The sequence below is a fragment of the Candoia aspera genome, chromosome 4 (assembly GCF_035149785.1).
Source record: "Candoia aspera isolate rCanAsp1 chromosome 4, rCanAsp1.hap2, whole genome shotgun sequence".
In the NCBI taxonomy this organism is placed as follows: domain Eukaryota; kingdom Metazoa; phylum Chordata; class Lepidosauria; order Squamata; family Boidae; genus Candoia; species Candoia aspera.
In genome coordinates this window covers 73,913,982-73,933,994 of record NC_086156.1, presented here as the reverse complement: position 1 = coordinate 73,933,994, position 20,013 = coordinate 73,913,982, and the positions used below count along the sequence as shown (strand labels likewise).

Sequence of the window (20,013 nt, the reverse complement as noted above, 5' to 3'; positions counted from 1 at the left end):
CCTTCATTGGTTTCCTAGCAGCAACAACCCACCCACTTGATTCTATGATGCTCATAAAATACTACATTTCCCAGCCAACACTGCTTCTTGGTGAGTAATCATAGAGTTATATCATTATAGCTTGACGCAGCAAAGTCGAAGGGGAGGAAGTTAGACAAGCAGTTTCCGGTGGAAATAAGGCCCTGTGGTTCCGGCCGGCGTGAGTGAGCGAGTTTGGTTTTTTAAGATGGCGGCTGCGGCGGGCTTGGAGTTCCAGCGCGCCCAGTCTTTGCTGAGCACTGACCGCGAGGCCTCCATCGGCATTTTGCACTCCATAGGTGAGTTGGGCCGGCCGAAAAGTGGAAGACTGGCAGGCGACTTGACTGCCGATAGTGGAAAAGGATTGATGATAGGCCTGGACGGGTTGGCTAGAACCGCTGCTGACTCACTGTGAGCAACTCCGAAGGAAAGCGGGAGCTGCTAAGAAAGAAGAATTTGGAAATGGGAAGGCTCAGTGGGAACGGCTTGAGTAGGTCTCTATATTCAGCATCGCTTCGTGGAAATGGAGAAAGCAAGTCGGAGTTGGAAGACAGTGAGGAAATGCTGGGATTGAGCTGAGTGGAGGGTCGAGGCTGACAGGTGGCCTCAGAGCACCAAGCTGGCTCTCTGATCTGTCATATCGGCTTCTAATCAGAGTGGGTGGCCTGAGGATTAGAAGCTAAACGGGGCGGATTTGCCTGTTAGGAATGGGTTCTGCTGCCGCTTTTCACCTACTTTCTAGCCTTTGCTCTGGCTTGTTAGGCTAGTCTGTGACTTTCTAAGCAGACTGTCAGGCCTCCTTCACCCCCTTCACTTTTTTGGATCTCCACTCAAAGGCTACTTTCTCTGGCACTAAAGGTAATGAGTGGACGACTGTATACAGAGACTGGGAAAGAAGTGTGTATGGGCTGATGATCAGTTGGAGGGCTTTTGAAATATAGGTTGATGTTCTAATGGGAGTGGAGAGTGGATTCTTGGTCACAGTGAATATGTAATGGAGTAAATTACACTTGGTTTACCAGTTGTTTAATATGTTCATCATTCAGTATTTTTAGCATTAGCTTTGTCAGGCAGGTGGTAGTACATGATAATGCATTTTACATGTCATGAAAAATTTCACTTCTTAGTTGTAGAAAGTCAAGACTCTAATTGCAAGTGTGAATTAGTATACTCTGGATGTTTTTATTGGTTTATTTTTAGCTGGGATTTTCTTGTCAGCTAATACTGTGCTTGATAGGACTGTCCTGTTACTTCCTCCACCCGTTCTTACATCTCAGTAGTAAGAATGATGGATCTAAAAAGGGCTAATACAGAGATTGGATATAGAAAAAATTGGTGAAGCAGCATGAGTAAAGTTGTTAGTGGAGCACACTTTGAATGTTCCTGACTTTTCTCTGTAAGGGTATTGATGGTTAGAGCTTGCTCATGTTCCAGCAGTCTTCCGTATCTCCACATAGGGAAATATGTGGTGTGGAAATATCAGCTGCTGTTATTGAACAAGATGGCTACTACTCTCATGCCCATTAATGGGCTTCATGAGAGCATATGGTTAACTACTAGATTAGATGAGCTTTAGTTCTGATTTTAGAAGGACTGTCCTTGTAATGTTCTTATGTAAAAGGAATTTGGTTGAATTAATTATGATATAATTCTAGACACGTTCCAGAATAGGTGGGTTTCCAAGTCAGGAGGTAAGAGACAATCCAATTTGCTGTAAAATGGGTTTGTAATTATCTATGAGAATTATCCTTCAGTGCACATCCTCTTATGCATATATCTTAAAATATTCTATTCCATATATTTTATATTACATTTCAGTTGATTTTCTGTAGAACTTGTTACTTAAAAGTCAGCCAGCAGTAACACAACATAACTTTCTCAGGCAAAATAAATTTGAGTACAGTACACCTACCGTAGAGGATCTTTAATTTTTGTGAGCTTGCCAGCAGAAGAGAGATGAGGGGGATGAGTACACCACCAAGGGCAACTTGGTATAACCAGAAGGTTCCCTGATCTTGCAGTGTTTAGTGGATCCTGCTGTTAGTCACTGGAGCTTTTAAAGACAAGATTGATTCAGGGAATTGGTTCCTATGCATCTTTGCTATGCTTAACAGTGAGTGTTCGCCTTAGGACAAAATAAGTTTTATGAGTTTCTGATTTTTCTGAAAAAAAAAATTGAGAAACAAAATTTGGCTCAGTAACTTTGCTGTTGGGAACTGTTGTGTCCTGAGAACAGCTCCTGTTGTCGCTAAAGTTTATTTTAGGTCACCCACACAGCATTATTTTTTTTTCCCTGTGGCTTTATAATTTTAAGTGCATTCCATCATAGGTGACAGTTATGTTGTTCTTTCCATTGCCAGTTGTCCCAGGATGGAAAGAAGATAAATTAGGGTGTAATGACTGATTGTGCCAATGAACCTTTTGTAAGCAATAGGAGGTTATAGTGAAGAGGTGTATTTTTTGTTTCAAGTCAGTATATGACATTCACCCTCAGTATTGCTGAAGATAATTGAATGGTCTCTCAAGCAAAAAGTTTGTATTTCCTTCAGGCTTCAAATGTTGGCTGCTGTACTGTGCAGGTACTCTAAAAAACAAGCTTACTGAATTGGCTTCTCTGAATAACAGTGGTTTTGTGCCTGTTTGTTCATGCATATACACTGGCACTGGTGGCATACCTGTTCTTAGTGCTGGAAACCTTTGTATGCATTGTCTTATTTACAGTATCTAGTAACACATTTAAGAGTGAGGGAGATTCATTTCATAGTTGCAGCCATATTTATGCTGATGCAAGTATTAATGCCAAATGGGCTGACATCAAACACTGTATAAATATTCTATTTTATGAGCTGCCTCATGGTGCGGATCTTTCTGCTCCTTGTCCAGGACTCTGAATAATCCGTCAGGCAGGTATTTTTGGCTTACAAGAAGCAAGTTAAATTTAAAATGGAAGTTTGGGAGAATTGTAAACAGTCTTTGATTTAAAATATGCTCTTCTTTGATCAAAACTTTTATCTTCCCAGTGAAACGTGATGTTCAAGAGAATGACGAAGAAGCAGTCCAAGTCAAAGAACAGAGCATTCTGGAACTCGGGAGTCTTTTGGCCAAGACAGGACAGGCAGAAGGTAAATCCTATGTTTAAAGCAATTTAATGGTCACATCACCAGCAGTTTTTCTAAAATTAGTATAAAGGCTAAAGGGGGAGACTTTCTCTTATTCTACCCAGTAATTTCAAATTGGTCTTGATCAAAGAATTATCCAATTTAAACCTCTTTGTCTTCCCACCACTGCTTCTCCATGTTAAATCATGATTTAACCATGGCTCGCTTCACACATTTCATAAAGCCATAAACTATAAACACTGACTAGGTTTACATGCATACTAAGCCCAAACAAGTCACATTGTGACTTAGTATGTGAACCTGGTCTTTAGAAAATGTAGCTTGTGGAAAATTATCTTGCCTGCCTATTTATTGTGGTTTGAAATAAATAACATATTATGCACCATTATTATCTGTTTCTGAACAAGACTTAAAGTATTCATAATCTTTAAAGCCTATCAGACTTTAAAGGGCCAAACTACATATAATGTTGATCATAATATTTATGTATTTACTACTAACATTTCTATGCTGCTTCATTTCAAATGGCTCTAGGCAAATCACAGCAAAATAAGGATTAAATAACAGAACAAACAGAAAACAATGTGAATTGGTTGGCTTTATAAGTTTGTAATTTCTTTACAAAGTGACAGTTGTGGCATAGAAAGAGGGTGAGACTTTGTTCCTCATGATAACAATCCAGATTTTCCCCAGTTGCTATTTATCCAAGAATGAAATGGCTATAGGCCAGTTATACAATTAATTTCACATCTAGTTTGCCCTTGACAAATGGGGGGGGGAGGTGAAAGGTCCCCTGTGCAAGCACCGAGTCATGTCTGACCCTTTTGGGAGGGACACTGCTTTCACGATGTTTTCTTGGCAGACTATAGCAGTGTGGTTTGCCATTGCCTTCCCCAGTCGTCATCTTCCCCAGCAAGCTGGGTACTCATTTTACGGACCTTGGAAGGATGGAAGGCTGAGTCGGCCTGAGCCGGCTACCTGAGAATCCAGCTTCCTGTGGGATCGAACTCGGGTCATGGGGAGAGTTTCGGTTGCAATACTGCCGCCTACCCTCTGCATCACACGTGGCTGTAATGCCCTTGACAAATAGGGGACAAATACTGTGTTAGTATACTTCTCCAGATCCCACATACATTTTAAGACAAATTTTCTTACCTGGTTCCCTTCAAATATATTGGATTATCATTCCCATATTTCCCAAGACTTGAAACACATATTAGCCAATAAAACAGGTGGCACAGGTTCTGTTTGTGCTGCTCTTGGCTAGAAATTGTTGAGCAGAGAACAAGTAGGGGTATGAGGGTTAGAGTGAGAATCAGTGAAGCTCATGTTCAGAGACTGAGTGCTGTTTTGGACATGAAAACACTACAGCCTGATGAATAAGTTTACTACAGATTTTGAACCTTTTTCTATGAGGGATTTAGAGTTACTGGATTAGACTTTATAGTTCTCCCTGTGTGTTCAGTGCACTATGAATTAACAGCTCCTCTGCTGATGCTCTTGGGTGTTCAGGTTGCAAAATGCAAAAACTGTGTTGCTTTATTTGTTTGAGCTTTGTGGACAGATTGCCAGGTGTTAAAAACATTCATCATATGAGTATTTTCAGTAGGAAGAAAACTCAAGCCAAAGAAATGGTTTTTTGTTGATGTGTGAGTTGGGTGGTAAATAGGACTTGACAAGGGTTGTCAAAAACAAAAGAGCTTAGGACTCCTTTGTGGGAACACTCAAGTATTTCAAGTTTTGTTGTATGAGAATGTAAGGATTTGGAGTGTTCTAAAATTTATTCCAGGATCAGGAAAAAAAATGTTATCATTACATACCTGTTATAGATGTCAAGAGTTCTTTCTTTTGATTCTCTTGAATCAATTATGTATCCTGTTGCTTAGGTGTGGGGGGAAGCAACCAATTTTTGTTATGCATATTCAACTGCTTTTTATCATTATTAGTACTGGATTTCCCTTCGAACTAATTCAGTCGCAAAATGGATAGATTTCTACGGTGTGATTTTTTTTTCCTTTTTCCCCCCCTTTTTTGGCTTGCTTCCTTTACAAATTAGCATTAGAAAAACACTCCTATTTCCATCCTTTAAAAACCCAGTTGGCCCCAAACTGCAGTTTGGGAGGGTGATTTTGGCTGACTTGGTGTGGGGTTCTTTGGATTGTTTGGAAGTTCAAGAGGTTAAATTATAGCTTCCAACATCTGAAATATTGCTTATTCCTGGATGCACGCATATAATAGTAATCTGGAATACAACTGTGGCCTACTAAATAGTTTAAATACCTGAAGTTTTTCTTTATTGCAGTATAGTAAGTTTTTATAAGCCATTTGGTTCACAGCATTTTCCATGATGATTTTATCATTTTTGAACATTGCTGGTGGTGTTAGTCACCCAGAGTCACCTGGTGAACAGGTGGCCACATAAACTAAGGAAATAAATAAAAGAAACATTTCAAAGAACTGGAGGAAATAGAGAGTAGTGTTGAAAAACGATTAGGCAAAGTGATGTATTCCAATTACACATGTGGGAAAGACCCTTATGGTAAAACCGTAATGGAAATCAGAGTTAGTTTATATGAATATGCCTTTTCTATCTCTGACTGCTGAAATTTCGAACTGTGCGGTCACTTTCCCTAGAATATGACCATAACCTTTTATAATGCATTCTGATACAATTTCAGATCCTGAGCTATATTGCTACTTGATTATTTGATTGTTAATACAGAGCTTGGAGGACTTCTGAAGTATGTGCGTCCTTTCTTGAACTCCATTAGCAAGGCAAAGGCAGCACGTCTGGTTCGGTCCCTGCTAGACCTATTCCTAGACATGGAAGCTGCAACAGGACAAGAGGTGAGACAACTGAAATTCAGGCACAGGTATGCTACTTAAAATTCAGAACGTTGGCAGCTGTTTCTGAAAAGTCCTCTTGCAAATGTTCAGAGCCAGCTTATGTAGAAAATGATACTATGACAGCAGTGATGGTACAAATAGTAGAAAAATAATTGAATGAATGTAGTTTTTCTTTTAGGTTGACCTATGTCTTGAGTGCATTGAATGGGCCAAATCAGAGAAGAGGACATTCCTACGCCAAGCTCTGGAGGTAGGATGTAACATATGGTCATCCTATATGCCAGTACACCATACTCAAACATTTCACATCACCTTTTCTCTAGGTTATTGATCGTATGTTCTCAAGTAGTAGTTTGGAGCATGCTAGACTTCCAGACTGATACGCACATGTTATTACTGGCAGTTTTTCCTCCAGTTTATAATGTAAATGTTTTTTGCTTCTTAAAGAGCTTTCTCAGTTATGGTTGAAGTAAGATCTTATTTATATAAATGCATTAATAAAATGGTGATTCTACATGCATGTTAGTACATGTTGTTCCATGTTTCTGTTGTACCATTGCCAATCCTTGAAACAGCTTTCATTTCAAAACCATTACTTGTTCTCCAGATTTCTTTTGCATTACTGTGGATGTACTTTTTACTAATTTTTTTCTGTGTTTTCTTGCCACTCCTGAAACATTAGTAGGAGTGTTGTCTGCTTCATATTTCACACCTATTGGCTCTTAGATAAATATATAATATTCATAAAGTAGTTTTCATGACAATTCTTTTCCCTCTTCTAGGCAAGGCTGGTTTCTTTGTATTTTGACACAAAAAGGTATCAAGAAGCATTGCAGTTAGGTAAGCTGACTTCTGTAATCACACCTAGAATGACCCTAATGATTAATTAGGGTTATTCTAGGGATGTGTAAAATGGTACATACATGAAACAGCTAATTTGGGGTGACTTGTGCGTTAACTGAGAACATGTGTTTGGTCCAGACATGGAATGAAATAGCACTTTTTTGATCTGGAAACAGTTTGAAACATATTTGTTACAAGCTGAAGTGTTTTCAGGGGTAGGTTGTAAGAGTAAAGAGTGGGGAAAAATCAAGGCCATTGGTGTTGATAGAGGCTATCAGGAGAGGGGAAGAGCCCAGAAAGATTGTGGATGGACAGGCTGCTGAGGCTTACTGTACTGGGATACTGGAGGGAGGGGAGGGAGGTGCTTGTTCAGATTATGTGGTAGGTCATCAGGGTATGTTGCACTGGGACATCAATGGCAGTTGAGTGGGGCACGGGGAAGGTGCTGGAAAAATTGGGTGGGCAGGATAGAGGGATATCCTGCACTGGAAGTTGCTTAGGGGAGAAAAAAGGTGATCTGCACCACCTTTGCCCTAAAGGTAAAGGTAAAGGTTTCCCTTGACGTAAAGTCCAGTCATGTCCGACTCTAGGGGGCGGTGCTCATCTCCGTTTCAAAGCCTTGGAGCCGGCGTTGTCATAGACACTTCCGGGTCATGTGGCCAGCACGACTCACGGAACGCCGTTACCTTCCCGCCGAAGCGGTACCAATTAATCTACTCACATTTGCATGTTTTCGAACTGCTTGGTGTGCAGGAGCTGGGACGAGCAACGGGAGCTCACCCCGCCGCGCGGTTTCGAACCGCCGACCTTCCGATCGACAGCTCAGCGGTTTAACCCGCAGCGCCACCGCGTCCCTACCTTTGCCCTACTTATCCCATAAAATCACTCCCACAGGATATAGTTTTAGCTAAAACCCTGAACAGCAAAATATTCTTTTTTTTTCCTGCTGAACTGCAGCCAATCCATAATGGTTTTGTAAAATGTCTAGAACCCAGTCTATCTGTTGCAGGTTTGAAACAAAATACAAGTTCTGAATTTTTCAGATTCAGTTTATAAACAAAATTCATAGTGACTTAGTTAAGCAACTGGCAACTGTGCTGGGTTCTTCACATATCAAGAATAATATTGTTAAGGTATCTTATTAACAGCTAATTCCATTAGTTAGGGTTACAAATACATGATGTATTTGGAAGTATATTGATGCCCAAAAAGAGAAATGTTAGTTTTCGCACCTAGTGTATTAGCTTTGTGTGTATTGTTTTCACTCTTCCTATACCTCAGTCAAAGTAATGTATTAGACTTTTCTTTTTATGGTCAAGTTAAGTTAAAGGATTCAGAGGAAGGCCTTTAATGTATGTGAATGCCACCACCGCCTTGCTTTTATCAGGCTCACAACTTTTGCGGGAGTTGAAGAAGATGGATGACAAGGCCTTGTTAGTGGAAGTGCAGCTACTAGAGAGCAAGACCTACCATGCCTTGAGCAACCTGCCAAAAGCCAGAGCAGCATTAACCTCTGCCCGAACCACAGCCAACGCAATCTATTGTCCACCCAAGTTGCAGGCAGCATTGGATATGCAATCAGGTAAAGCCTGGGTACTTTTCAGATTATGGGTGCATAGATCTTGAGTCATCAGGAGTTGCACATTCTGAGAAATAAAATCCAGCCCTTTCAGTCTTGAGTCCCCAGATGATTTTGATCTGCACCCTATCCCCAGCCACCTTGCTAGCTGTCCAGGACCATAGGAATTCTTGTATTCTTAGAACAACTGGAGCACAAAATTAGGAAAGGCTGGTTTATAGGCAGAACAAACTGCAGGTCATAGACAAAAGAAAAAGCCAGTTTGGTGTAGTGTTTAAGGTGCTGGCCCAGAAACCAGGAGAATGTGAGTTCTAGGCCTCCCTTTGGCATGAAAGCTGGCTGGGTGACTTTGGGCCAGTCGCTCTCCCTCAGTCCAGCCCACCTCACACCGTTGTTGTGAGGAAAATAGGAGGCAGAAATATTAGGTATGTTCACCACCTTGAATATAAAAAAGACAAAAATCTAATAATTATAATAGTGCAAAAATGCTTGTAAGACAGAACCGCACTGAAGCAGTCTGTCTAGGGAAGATTGTAGGATGTATGTTCCAAAGATTTTTGTATGACGTTTGAATAGATAATTTCAGAGTTACTGTAGGCTGAGAATATCTGTTTTGGATGGTACAGTAATTGCTGGATTTCTTGTAGCATTTTGAAAAGAAATTGCCTTATTTTATATGTGTAATTCATGCAAAATAGAAACATCTGACCGATGCGTGAGAGATTGCAAGAAGAACAAATAAGTTTCTTTTTATAAGAGTTAAGTGGAAGTCATTAGCAACTAGATACAGCATTGATCTGAATTGTTAGATGATGCTCTTTAATTAAAATTCATCCCACGTTATAAATTTGATTGTTTCCTTGACATGGCTTCTGTGATTTAGCAACTACTGTACTTAATATCTTTGGTGTTGTTTTGAATCTTATTCAGTCTGCTATCAGAAGAATTTTAGGTGAAACTTCAAATATTGGAACAAATTATACTTACTATTTTGCATGAGTTTATGAAAATATATTTTGTGGGAATTAGTAAATTTTCTGGCCATACACATAAAATTAGTCTTCTTTGCCCTACTCCACAACCCAGGGGCAGGGGATAGATGATAAATGCAGGTCAAGACTTTTCTGGCTGGAGAAATAAATAGGACTTGGCAGTGGTGTTTTCCCTTATCTTGTGCTCCAGGTACCACAGTTACAGTCAGACCTCTTTTTTATTTCACCTTTAATAGGTATTATCCACGCAGCAGAAGAAAAAGACTGGAAGACAGCATATTCTTATTTCTATGAGGCATTCGAAGGTTATGATTCTATTGACAGCCCCAAAGCCATCACCGCATTGAAGTATATGCTGCTGTGCAAGATCATGTTAAACTCGTACGTGATTTTATTCTATCACATAAGGAATGCAACGTGTACTTGTTTCCTTTTTTTACACCTGCACATAGGACAGTTGCTCTGGTCAGATCACATGCTGCAGTTTGTGATGAAATGTAAAACTCTTGTATGAATAGGTTAAGCTTCAAATCCTGATGGCGGTTGAAGAGATATGAATACTAAGGGAGGAAAAAGGAAATTTAAAAGCCAGGAAAAGGGGCAAAGAAGGATAAAATACTTGCCTTGGTCTCCCATTTAGACTTCTTCATATTGGAATTGCGTTATCACTGGAAAAATATTACCTCTTTCAGCTCTGTTCTAGGTTTAAGAAAGCTAGGCAGTGCTTGTAGAAGCAAATCCTTAAGAGTGAAAAGGCCAATATATTTGCGTTCCTTGCCATCTAACAGAACTGAGTGTTTTTATAACATGCTTCCCTAGTCAAAATAGGATTTGGTCTGAGGAGGCGAAGTTGACTACTGGGATAGATGCAGGTCCTTGAAATATAACTTTTTTGCTTCTCGTTTCTGACAGCTGAGAGAAAGAAACGGTTCTCTTGGTTTCCCTTCCCCAGGATGAGCAGGCATTTGAAAAGGGACGCTCTAGAAACATTTTTGTCCAATGCCTTATATCAGTGCTGTCATTTTGTTCTTGAAGATAAAACATGGCAGAATCTGTTTTGTGCTTTTGTTTGTATTTATTCATTGATATTTCTATTATAATTCTGGCATTTGCAGTGGCTACAAGCAAAAGTTACTCTGTATATCTTTGGAGTCAGTAATATTCAAATAGCTGGTGACTTTTTCTCGATTATCTTTGGGGCATGCTTATTTGGCACTTGCATAAAGCATTTAAATACATTAATATAAAGCTGATAGTGGAATGCAGACTTTTCTGGAAAGCAGTGATTATATGGTGAGGTTTGTTTGTGGCCTGATTTCAGGGACTCAATAAATCAATATCTCTTTGCTTTTTTACAGACCTGAAGATGTGCAGGCATTGGTGAGTGGGAAGCTTGCATTGCGGTATGCAGGCAGACAGGTATAGAAATCCTGAACTACCTTTTTTGTTCCAGAAAAGTTTTCCAATTCTAGCTGACTCCTGTTAAAAAAAAGTTTCTGCTCAAAACGGTTACCCACAAATTTGTTCTGCCCCTCAGCAGTATTCCCTGAGGTGGCTGTTATGTATTCTGGGGGCTTTGGGAGCCAGTCAGTTGGCATGTGCTCCCGCCCGGATGCAGAAGGATGTGCCAGCGGCATTAATTTGGTGATGTCATCAAAATGGAGTTTGTTAACAAGCATCATCCCTGATCTTATGTACCTGGATTACTATCTTTGTGCTCAATTAAAGTCAAAGACCGGGGGCCTTGTCTGGTTTGTAGTATTGATTTAACAGTTTCCTTTTGTCCCTTTTCCTGACCTGAGTCAAGATGGATCAGATCTCTGGAATCTAGAGATTGGTAAGATTAGGGCAAATTAGGCTGTTTGGACTTGCTAAAGTGTGAAGTATTTCTCAGCTTTGGTAAAGGAGTTAGATTTGTAGGGCTCTTGAGGTTTTTAAAGGCTTTCTGCATTGTTGTCAAATCCAAGAATACCAAGTCAGTGTTCTGGCTGCTGCACAGATTATTGCCAGCTTTTAAGTTCATCAAGTGTTCTCAGTATTTCTTCTTGCTCACAATTTGGTAAGGCTCCAAAAATGTTAATTACAACTCTTTCTAGGGCCTCACCTATAGTATGTGTTTTTTGGCATCATCTCAGGGAAGTTATTTAAACTTTGTCTTGACAAGGATGCTAGGGTTACTGGGTTACCATAGTTTTTATATTTTGGCACGCTGCCCTTGGCATTGGGCACAATCTCTGCTCAGAGTAATGGATTGAATGCACTCCTTTTTTTCATCTTGAAAAACACATAGATCTATTTGAAAAGTGCCCCTCAAAGTGCCCAAAACAGGGAAGGAATTGTAGATTGGTTAAATGATAGCAAAATAATTTTATATCCTGCCACACTTGAATGCTGTTTAACAGCACTTAACAGAAGAGATGGCTAAATGCTAGAGTAATAGCTCTTCTAGTAAATCAACACTCACTATTAATTCTACTATGTGTAACTTTAAACAGCTTGATTCGTTTGAATTATATAACTCTGGCTGTTTAGATTTCTTTTTTGGTGGGATGTGCTGCTATAAGATCTCCCTTTATTTGGTTGTTCTTATTAGCCTTAATTTGGTTTCCCTGATAGTTTCCTTTCATGTCTAGCTGTGGGCTGTTTACTGCTAATGCGAGTCTTTTAAGCTTCTGTGGAAACTGCTAACATCTGCAAAATTTTGCCCAAGAGTTTCAAAAGTTGTTTTTAAGGAGTCTACATTCTTGTTTATAGATGGTTGATATTCGAAGATAGAAATTACTGTTTGTGCAGTCATTTGGCATCATCTGGCAACAAGGTCTCTTGTAAATTCCTTTGAAGGTTGTTTAACTTGCTCATCCCTCATTGAGGATAAATCTTCTGGGGGAAGAATTGTTGCTTCAGGGTGGGAAGCTAAGGAAGCATTCTGATCACCCGATTCCTTGTTTATGAGAGGAAGACAGCTCTAGAAATGGTTGCCTTTCAGGTTCTGTTTCCAAATCCCAATTCAGAGGGTCATTTCTGTTTGAGGTGTGAATAAAGTAAGTAGGATTTGTCTTGTTAGTTTTACTTACAGTTTCCTTGTCTTGGCATAATCATTTTTAGCTGCTTTGTGATTTGGGTAGAATCTGGACTTGTTCTGTTGCATGGGAGGCTGAATTTTGTCTTACCTTGAGAAATTAAATTAAATTCCAGGATTTTCAGGATGTTGTAGCTGTCTAATCTTAAAGGAGGCAATAGGGATAGTTAACATTGAGTAGCAGATTGAAATAAAATAGGGATAATATAGATAAAACAATGAGAAAAAAAACACCAAGCACATAGATTGTCCTGTCAGCTCATCAGGGCCAACTTCCCACTCCCAATCCTAGCTAGCACTTCTGGTTTTTAATGAGAAACCAGAAATTTAGGTCCCCACGGATGGATTTCAGCAGGGGAGAATACTTGTGCGCTTTCAGGTACTTCATTATAGCAGCCTAAATCTCTGCTTCCACGTTGGGGTTATTTTGATGGTCTTGATGATGTTTTTTCTTTCTTAGTATGAATGCTTCTGTGATTTATTAACTGCTTGAGTTAAGTGAGGGCAGAAGAATTAAAGCGGTCTTAATGTTTTGATCAAGAATTCTTCCTGAATTAACGTTCTGTCCAACTAAAGCATTTTTATCATGTCTGAATATTACAAGCACTACTTGTATCTGCCATGGTTTAGAAGAATATTGGCTCTACTCTGTTTTACAGACAGAAGCACTGAAGTGTGTAGCTCAAGCCAGTAAGAATCGATCGCTGGATGATTTCAAAAAGGTAAGCAAACATAATAAGGAAAACGGGTTGAATATCTTTGGATTAGATTAATCCTTAGGCTTAAAAAAAGCATTTCTACACTGAGAAGCAGAAAAGAAAAAAGGGAGAGATGTCTTCACTGTATTCAGCCTTTGAGTCTTCAAGAGATATTTGCTGAACCCATTTGGGAATAGTCTTAGACTAGGTGGACTGGGCTGTGACTACTAGGACCAATTTCAGTCATATTAACTCAAGAGTCTGATTTCTTCAGAAGGTACACTTTGGACTGCAGACTTTTCTTTCCTGAAAGTCAGAAGAATCCATAACTTGGGTCCTGCTATTGTTTGATAGTTCAAAGCACGTGGCAGTGAAAATATTCTAAGATAACCTGTTTAACAGATGTTGCAGGCTCACTATGCACAAATCAGAAGCAAACTAGAGAAACGAAACAAATTTATTTTGATAACTTCTGTTGCTGGGAAGTAAAGTACTATGTTCAAATGTTCCCCTCTCCAACTTGGAAAAAATGTCTGTATACAAATATATCTGCGGGAAAGCATTGAATATCTTGATTTGCACAACTGATTAATTGACCTGGACTAGGGCCTCATCTATAGAATTAAAATTCAGTTTGATTAGGGCTACCTCGGTATGAGAAGCTTTCTGGATCCAAAGTGGAAATGGTGGTTTGGAGCAGGTGTGGGCATGCTTGCTGCACTTCTTGGTATCCCCTTAAAGGAGACAGCAACAGGTTCAGTGAGTGCACCACACCCCCTCTGAAGCACCATTTTTGCTTCAGATCTGAGCAAGTAGGCATAACTAGGGCTACCATATGATTGCTGCAGAAGTCCAAATAGCCACTTGAAAGTGCCTGGTGGTCCCTCACAGGTCTGTGTGTCTTTAGTGAGGGTTATTTTCCTTGGTCAGAGATAGCCATTTCAGTCCCATGCATAATTCCTTTTTTTTTTTTTTTAATGAAGTTCTTAATCATGTCAAAGATGATTCTACAAATAGGCATGAATGGTCTGAGATAACTTCAGGTAAACTAGTCAGAATGGTTGTGAGGTAGCCGTCTGCATTCAGTAATGATTGTATTTGATCTGCCACAGGCTCTGAAAGATTATAAAGTGGAACTCAGGGATGACCCCATCATCAACACACATTTGGGCAAACTGTATGATAACTTACTGGAACAAAACCTCATCCGGGTCATTGAGCCTTTCTCCAGGGTGCAGGTAAAAAGCTCCTGCAGAGCTGCTCATGTCATTTTTCTGCTTCTATGAAGTCATGATTGTTATCTGTTTACTTGTCTCACTTAAATACGCAGTTCCCTTTCCCATCAAATTGGGCATGGAGAGTTTATTCTAAAACACTGGCACTTTCATAAAAATGTCTTGTTGAACAAATCAGAGTCAGTATGACATATGAAATACTTATGTCTTATTTGGCCAGTTCTAATTTGCCTTCCTTCTGTTTCTTTTGATTGGAGTACAGAACCAAACTGGGACTAAACCATTATTCTAGCATCAAACATAATTACAAGCCCTGGTTAAAACAAGGAAGGATTTGTAAATTAATAGCAACCCTTGTGGTTGGTTGTATTTAAAAGAAATCAGCCATGGTTTCTTATAGTGCATTTTTATTTAATTGATTTAATAGGAGGAGGAAGGAGTATTAGGTACGTTCACTGCCTTGAGTTACTTACAAAAATAATAAAGGGGTAGAAAATCAATCAGTCCATCATGCTGAACCAGAAAGGAACCTATCATATTATGGCATAGCATTTTAGAGGAAAAGCTGTATAGACATAAATAAAATAAATAATAAAATAATTTTATCTCAGCCAGGCCTCTGTGAAATGTTCTATTACACGGGTAGTACAGGAGGAATTTCAGGGCAGAATGGGTTGTGTGAAACTGTTCCAAATCTAGAAAAGCAGTTTTGAATATCAGGTCAATAAATGGATTTAGTTACCAGATTCTTAGATGCTTATGCTGCTTGATCAGAAGAAGTGAGACTCCTCAATTACTAAATTGTTTGCCATGCATATGTAGTTTATAGTTGAATTATAGATTCTAAATAATTGATCATAAAGCTGATAAAATTATTTCAAAATAGAAAAAAAAATTAGAGAACTGTGGCATAGGTGAAGACTCAATGTTTTTTCTGTACCAAATTAATACAAATGTAATTGCCAAAATGACTTTGTGTTTCATTATGGAGAAAAAAAACTTCTCTCAAGTGCGAATAAAATAATCAGAAGAGCTAACATCAGAGTTAAAATTATGTAGAGAGTAAGGAAGACGACCTTGACAGAGACACGTAAGATTCATTACCAGAGTGCCAAGCATATTCTTAAATCTACAAGCAGAAAATAATGTGGAAGAGGCTCAGACAGATACCCGTGTAATTCACATGAGCACAAAAAGGCGAGGAGGCACAGCACAATCAGACTTGTAAGATTCTGTTGTTATAGCCACTCTCAATAAAAGTCGTTTTAGCCTTCCTGTGGAGTGGATTCCTGGCCTGGTCTACCTGGTAGGGCTGACAGATTAGCACTATCAGTTGTGAATGCAGTAGTAGAGCCAAATAGTGTAAAGATTAAGAGATAATTACTGCATATTGACTGTTTTGTTCAGAAAAATAATGCTTCCACTCACTGTGGCCCTATTTCAATTTCTTTTGCAGATTGACCACATATCTAGCCTTATTAAGTTATCAAAGGTAAGAGCTCAAGTGTAGAAGCCTATATGATTCTATTTTCAGTAATTTTTTGTTACAATATCAGTTATAATTGTGAAGAGAAACCATGTTAATTTTCTTCAGAAACAACTGAATTAGGAAGAAATTTCAAATTCAGTTTCAACTCTTAAAAAGACACAAGTAATTCTGTTCTGAGAGAGTTTAAATAAAAAGAAAAAAGAACTTACTAAGCCTGAAATACTGTAAACGCGTATCTGTGGAAATAAGCTGTATTGAACACACTAAACAAATATACGTGGCTTGAACTGTAAAGGTTTATCAAACTTTGGCAACTGCTTCTTTGAAATGAGAAAGTAGTGGAAAATAGTTCTTCAAGGGAAAAATGGGGGGAAAGCATTGTTCTAAGCAAGGAATATTCTCTCACTTGAGCATTTCCTGGTTCAATTTCAGGCAGATGTGGAAAGAAAGCTCTCTCAAATGATCCTGGACAAAAAATTCCACGGTGAGTCTTCCGCCCTTCTTAAGAATGAAGGAATTTGTTTCTGCCCATTGCAATATTTGATTGATTGTGTTTCTTATGTTTCCTAAATAAATACGATGTACCTCAACAAGCATCAATAATAGGTTGTATTACATTGAGGAATTCCCACAAGTTTTAGGGTTCTTCTTTTATCTTCATCTTTAAAACTTCATCTTGGAATCTGAATTGATGGAGTCGAATCTGTTTATTAAATACATAATCCAGGCTAGTCTACTTGTTCTGCTCCTTTGAAGTCTGTCAAAATTAAAGTGGAACACTTTGTGTCAGAGATGTAAGTTATCCAAGAACCTTAACTGAAACTTTTCTCTCATTAGGGATTCTTGACCAAGGTGAGGGTGTCCTGATTATTTTTGATGAACCACCTGTAGACAAAACATACGAAGCTGCTCTGGAGACCATTCAGAATATGAGCAAAGTAGTGGATTCGTTATACAACAAAGCCAAGAAGCTAACATAGGTGAGGGGCTCTTTCAGCCCATGGTTGTAACAGATTTTTGCACCCCCTCCAGAAAGATCATTCTGGTGAATGACATGGCTCCATCTTTTTTTTTTTTCCTTGCAGAGTTGAAAACTGTTGGCTGTTTGGAGCGTTGGTGCGTGAAACCTTTGGGGGGCGGAACAAAAGGCTAGAAGACTGGTGGGGTTTTTTTTGTTCCCCACCCCCTTTTGCTCTACTTCTCACTCAGAAAGTTTAAGACAGCCTTCCCCAACCTGGTGGCTTCCAGATGTGTTGGAACTACAGGTCTTTGAATTCCTAATCAATATAGCTAGGAATTCTAGGACTTGTAGTCTCAGTACATCTGGAGGCCACCAGGGTAGGGAAGGCTGTTTTAAGACTTCCTCATCTGATCCATCTTGTCTATACAATTGTGTGTTCCAGTTCCATGTAACCTTTTACTTGCTGAACTTTGTACTGGGATGGGGGAAATAATGTTTAAAAAAAGAAATGCTTCGGGGGTGGGGGGGAAAGGAAGCAGTGGCAGCATCCTAAATAAAAGGAGTGAGGCTTATGCTACCTTTAAAAATGAACAAACATGCTTTTCATTTTCTTGAAGGTGGCAAAGGTGTGGGCCAAGATGTCTTGTAAGTCACAAGAAACCAGCCACACAAAATTCCTGCATAGAAGGTATTTCTTGTGTGCATTGTGTCCAACATGATTGTCCACAGGTGTACATGCACTGGGTAATCAAGGTTGATTACTGTTTCTCAGCATGTGCCCAGGTAGCAAATGTTCATGAGTGCATGTTGGTTTCCCACAAACTCCCTCCATAGCATTGTGTTCTATGTAGGAATTTTGTCATCTGTAAGGGGTAAATTAGAAACTGGGAGCTATGTTAACTTTGTGTTCAGAATTCAGGAGTTATGGGCAAAGTGAGATGAGTTGGCTAAGCCACAACAATTTTCACACTTATTGAAGAGTCAGTAAAAAAATATTATAGGCCTCTGTCATCCTTAACTGCTCCCTCTTCAACTCTAAGGCCTTAATACGTGGGGCCTGCTTGAAATACAGTTTTCCATTATAGTAAAAGGGCAGAAAATAGCCACTCTCGAACAGTGGTTCTCAAGGTTTCCTGATTCTGTACTGCATGCTGTTTCTTTTCTTTTTTTAAAAAAAGGCTAGAATGTACTTGCCTTTTAACTTTGCAAGATATGCCATTGAAAGTACAATTGAGCTTCTGTTCCTAAATGTTGATTTCTTTTTTTTTAAAAAGTAGATGGATTTTTATTGATGGAAGGCTGGTTTGGGCCATCCAGAGGTATTTTTAACCTCTGTTCCATTCCCTGAGCATCAGGAATAAAGCCGCCCTTTGAGGCTGAGGGCAAGGCTGCATATTACACTACCCATGTGGCTGCTATCTGAAACTACATTCTTCTGTTACTGTGCCAGATACCTAAGGGGATTTGCTGCACAACAGTTTTCCTTACAATTTGCCATACTGTCATTTCAGCACTGAATTTCCTCGTAGTCTATGTTAAGGATCAAGCAGCTAGTTGCTCCAATACCAAATTAACTTACATCTGTCTATTGAGATGTAAATGGGTGGAGGAAGTGATGATTATTGAATTTTCTGGCAGCCTGTCTTGGAACGGTAGGAGGGATCCCTGCCTGCTCCTCCATTACTTCCAGAAAATAACAGTTATTGGCCATATACATTTAATCAGGGAGAGGGGAGAACTTTTCAGAGGCAACCCTGTGGCAGAAGTAAAGCAGCCTTCTTACCCCTGGTGCCCACAAGATACCTTGGATTTCAGCTCCAATAATTCCAAGCCAGCAAGGTCTGAGGAACCTTTGAGGGGGGGTCCTAGGATGAAGGAGACTGCAGTAAACAATTTGCCTCTTAAAACTGTCTCTGTTCAAATCTAGAGGAACTTTAGAGTGGTGGTTTTGTGTGGGAGAGGCAGGGTACTCCTCACCCTGGTGTTATGTCATTGAATGATAAAGTTATATTTAAGGCGTTGCTGACATGAGTAGTGTAACCTTCCACATCGCTGCCCTCATCTTCCACTTTCTTTCTCTGCTTTCTCATAATTATTTTGTAAAATGCTCCTCCTGTGCCACAAAATATTTTTGCATACGCATGACATCTCTTAACTGGCTGTATCTGCCCCTCTTTTTTTCATGCTGCTTTCTCTTATTTTATCTTTTGTCTACTTAGCATTTTTAAAGTTTCTCTCTGTCTCAGCCAGTTCAAATGTTCTGGGGAGGTGATTTTTTTTTTTTTTTTGGTCTTGGGGGAGGGTTTTGGCACCATGGATTTCAAAATGTACAAATGGTTCACGCTAACACACACCAGGTATATCTGATGTTCAGATGGCATAAAAATAAAAAATATTCTTTTTCAAAAAGACTGTCTGTTGTCTTTGCCTATAGAGGCACAAGTGTAAGCTCTTGGGGTATCAGTGGCATGGTGATTCTGTTGGTTAGTCCCTCTGTTAGTCTTCATAGCACAAGTTACCTTAGTAAGGTTCTTCTCTTTACCATTACTCATTGGTAAAATCAGTCAAGCAGATTGACTCCATTCCTATTTCATGAAATCTCAGAGTTGTCTAAACATGGAAGCATTTTATTGCAGCCTGTCTTCTGGAGAGAACCCACCCAGTATCTGAATATCTTAACAAGTGATCATTTGAGCTGTAAGGTCTTAATCAGTAACACCAGTCATGTGGTTGCCAAAAATATGAAGTTGCAGGTAGCCACTTTGAACCTCTAATCTTACGTAAACTCAAAAGATGGCCATAGGTTAGTTAGCTTTTATCCTTACATCCCACCCGCCTCTGTATATCTCTATAAGGTTGAAAAAAATTGTTGATTGTAAATAAAATGCAATATGCTTGAAGTAACTATATCAGAACTAAGCATTAATTCCAAAATAGTAGTTGCTTTAGCTGAAGGGAGGATGATATCCATGTTGTGGAAGCCTTACATGGCTGTCAACTGATTCTCCAGAAGTTATCAAATGCATAGCCTGTGGGGATGGTCCAAGTGCAGAGTTGGATCAGGGATTATTCAAAAAGTGGAAAGTCCTCTATGAAAATTCTTTAACTTATGGAAATTTTATAGTTTACTTGCATGCTTTACCTTTCTGTATA

At 39.3% G+C, this 20,013-nt stretch overlaps 1 protein-coding gene across 1 annotated transcript; it reads left to right on the top strand.

Annotated features, from left to right (window-relative positions):
* The first annotated feature begins 171 nt into the window (after positions 1–171).
* On the top strand, positions 172–18,026 carry PSMD11 (proteasome 26S subunit, non-ATPase 11). Its single transcript, XM_063300564.1, has 14 exons — positions 172–317; positions 3,039–3,140; positions 5,860–5,984; positions 6,163–6,234; positions 6,767–6,824; positions 8,215–8,409; positions 9,635–9,779; positions 10,757–10,817; positions 13,137–13,199; positions 14,288–14,413; positions 15,867–15,902; positions 16,332–16,383; positions 16,737–16,879; positions 16,985–18,026. Exons 1-13 carry the CDS (start codon positions 227–229, stop codon positions 16,877–16,879), a joined length of 1,269 nt encoding a protein of 422 aa, XP_063156634.1. The 5' UTR covers positions 172–226; the 3' UTR covers positions 16,985–18,026.
* Positions 18,027–20,013: the final 1,987 nt, after the last annotated feature.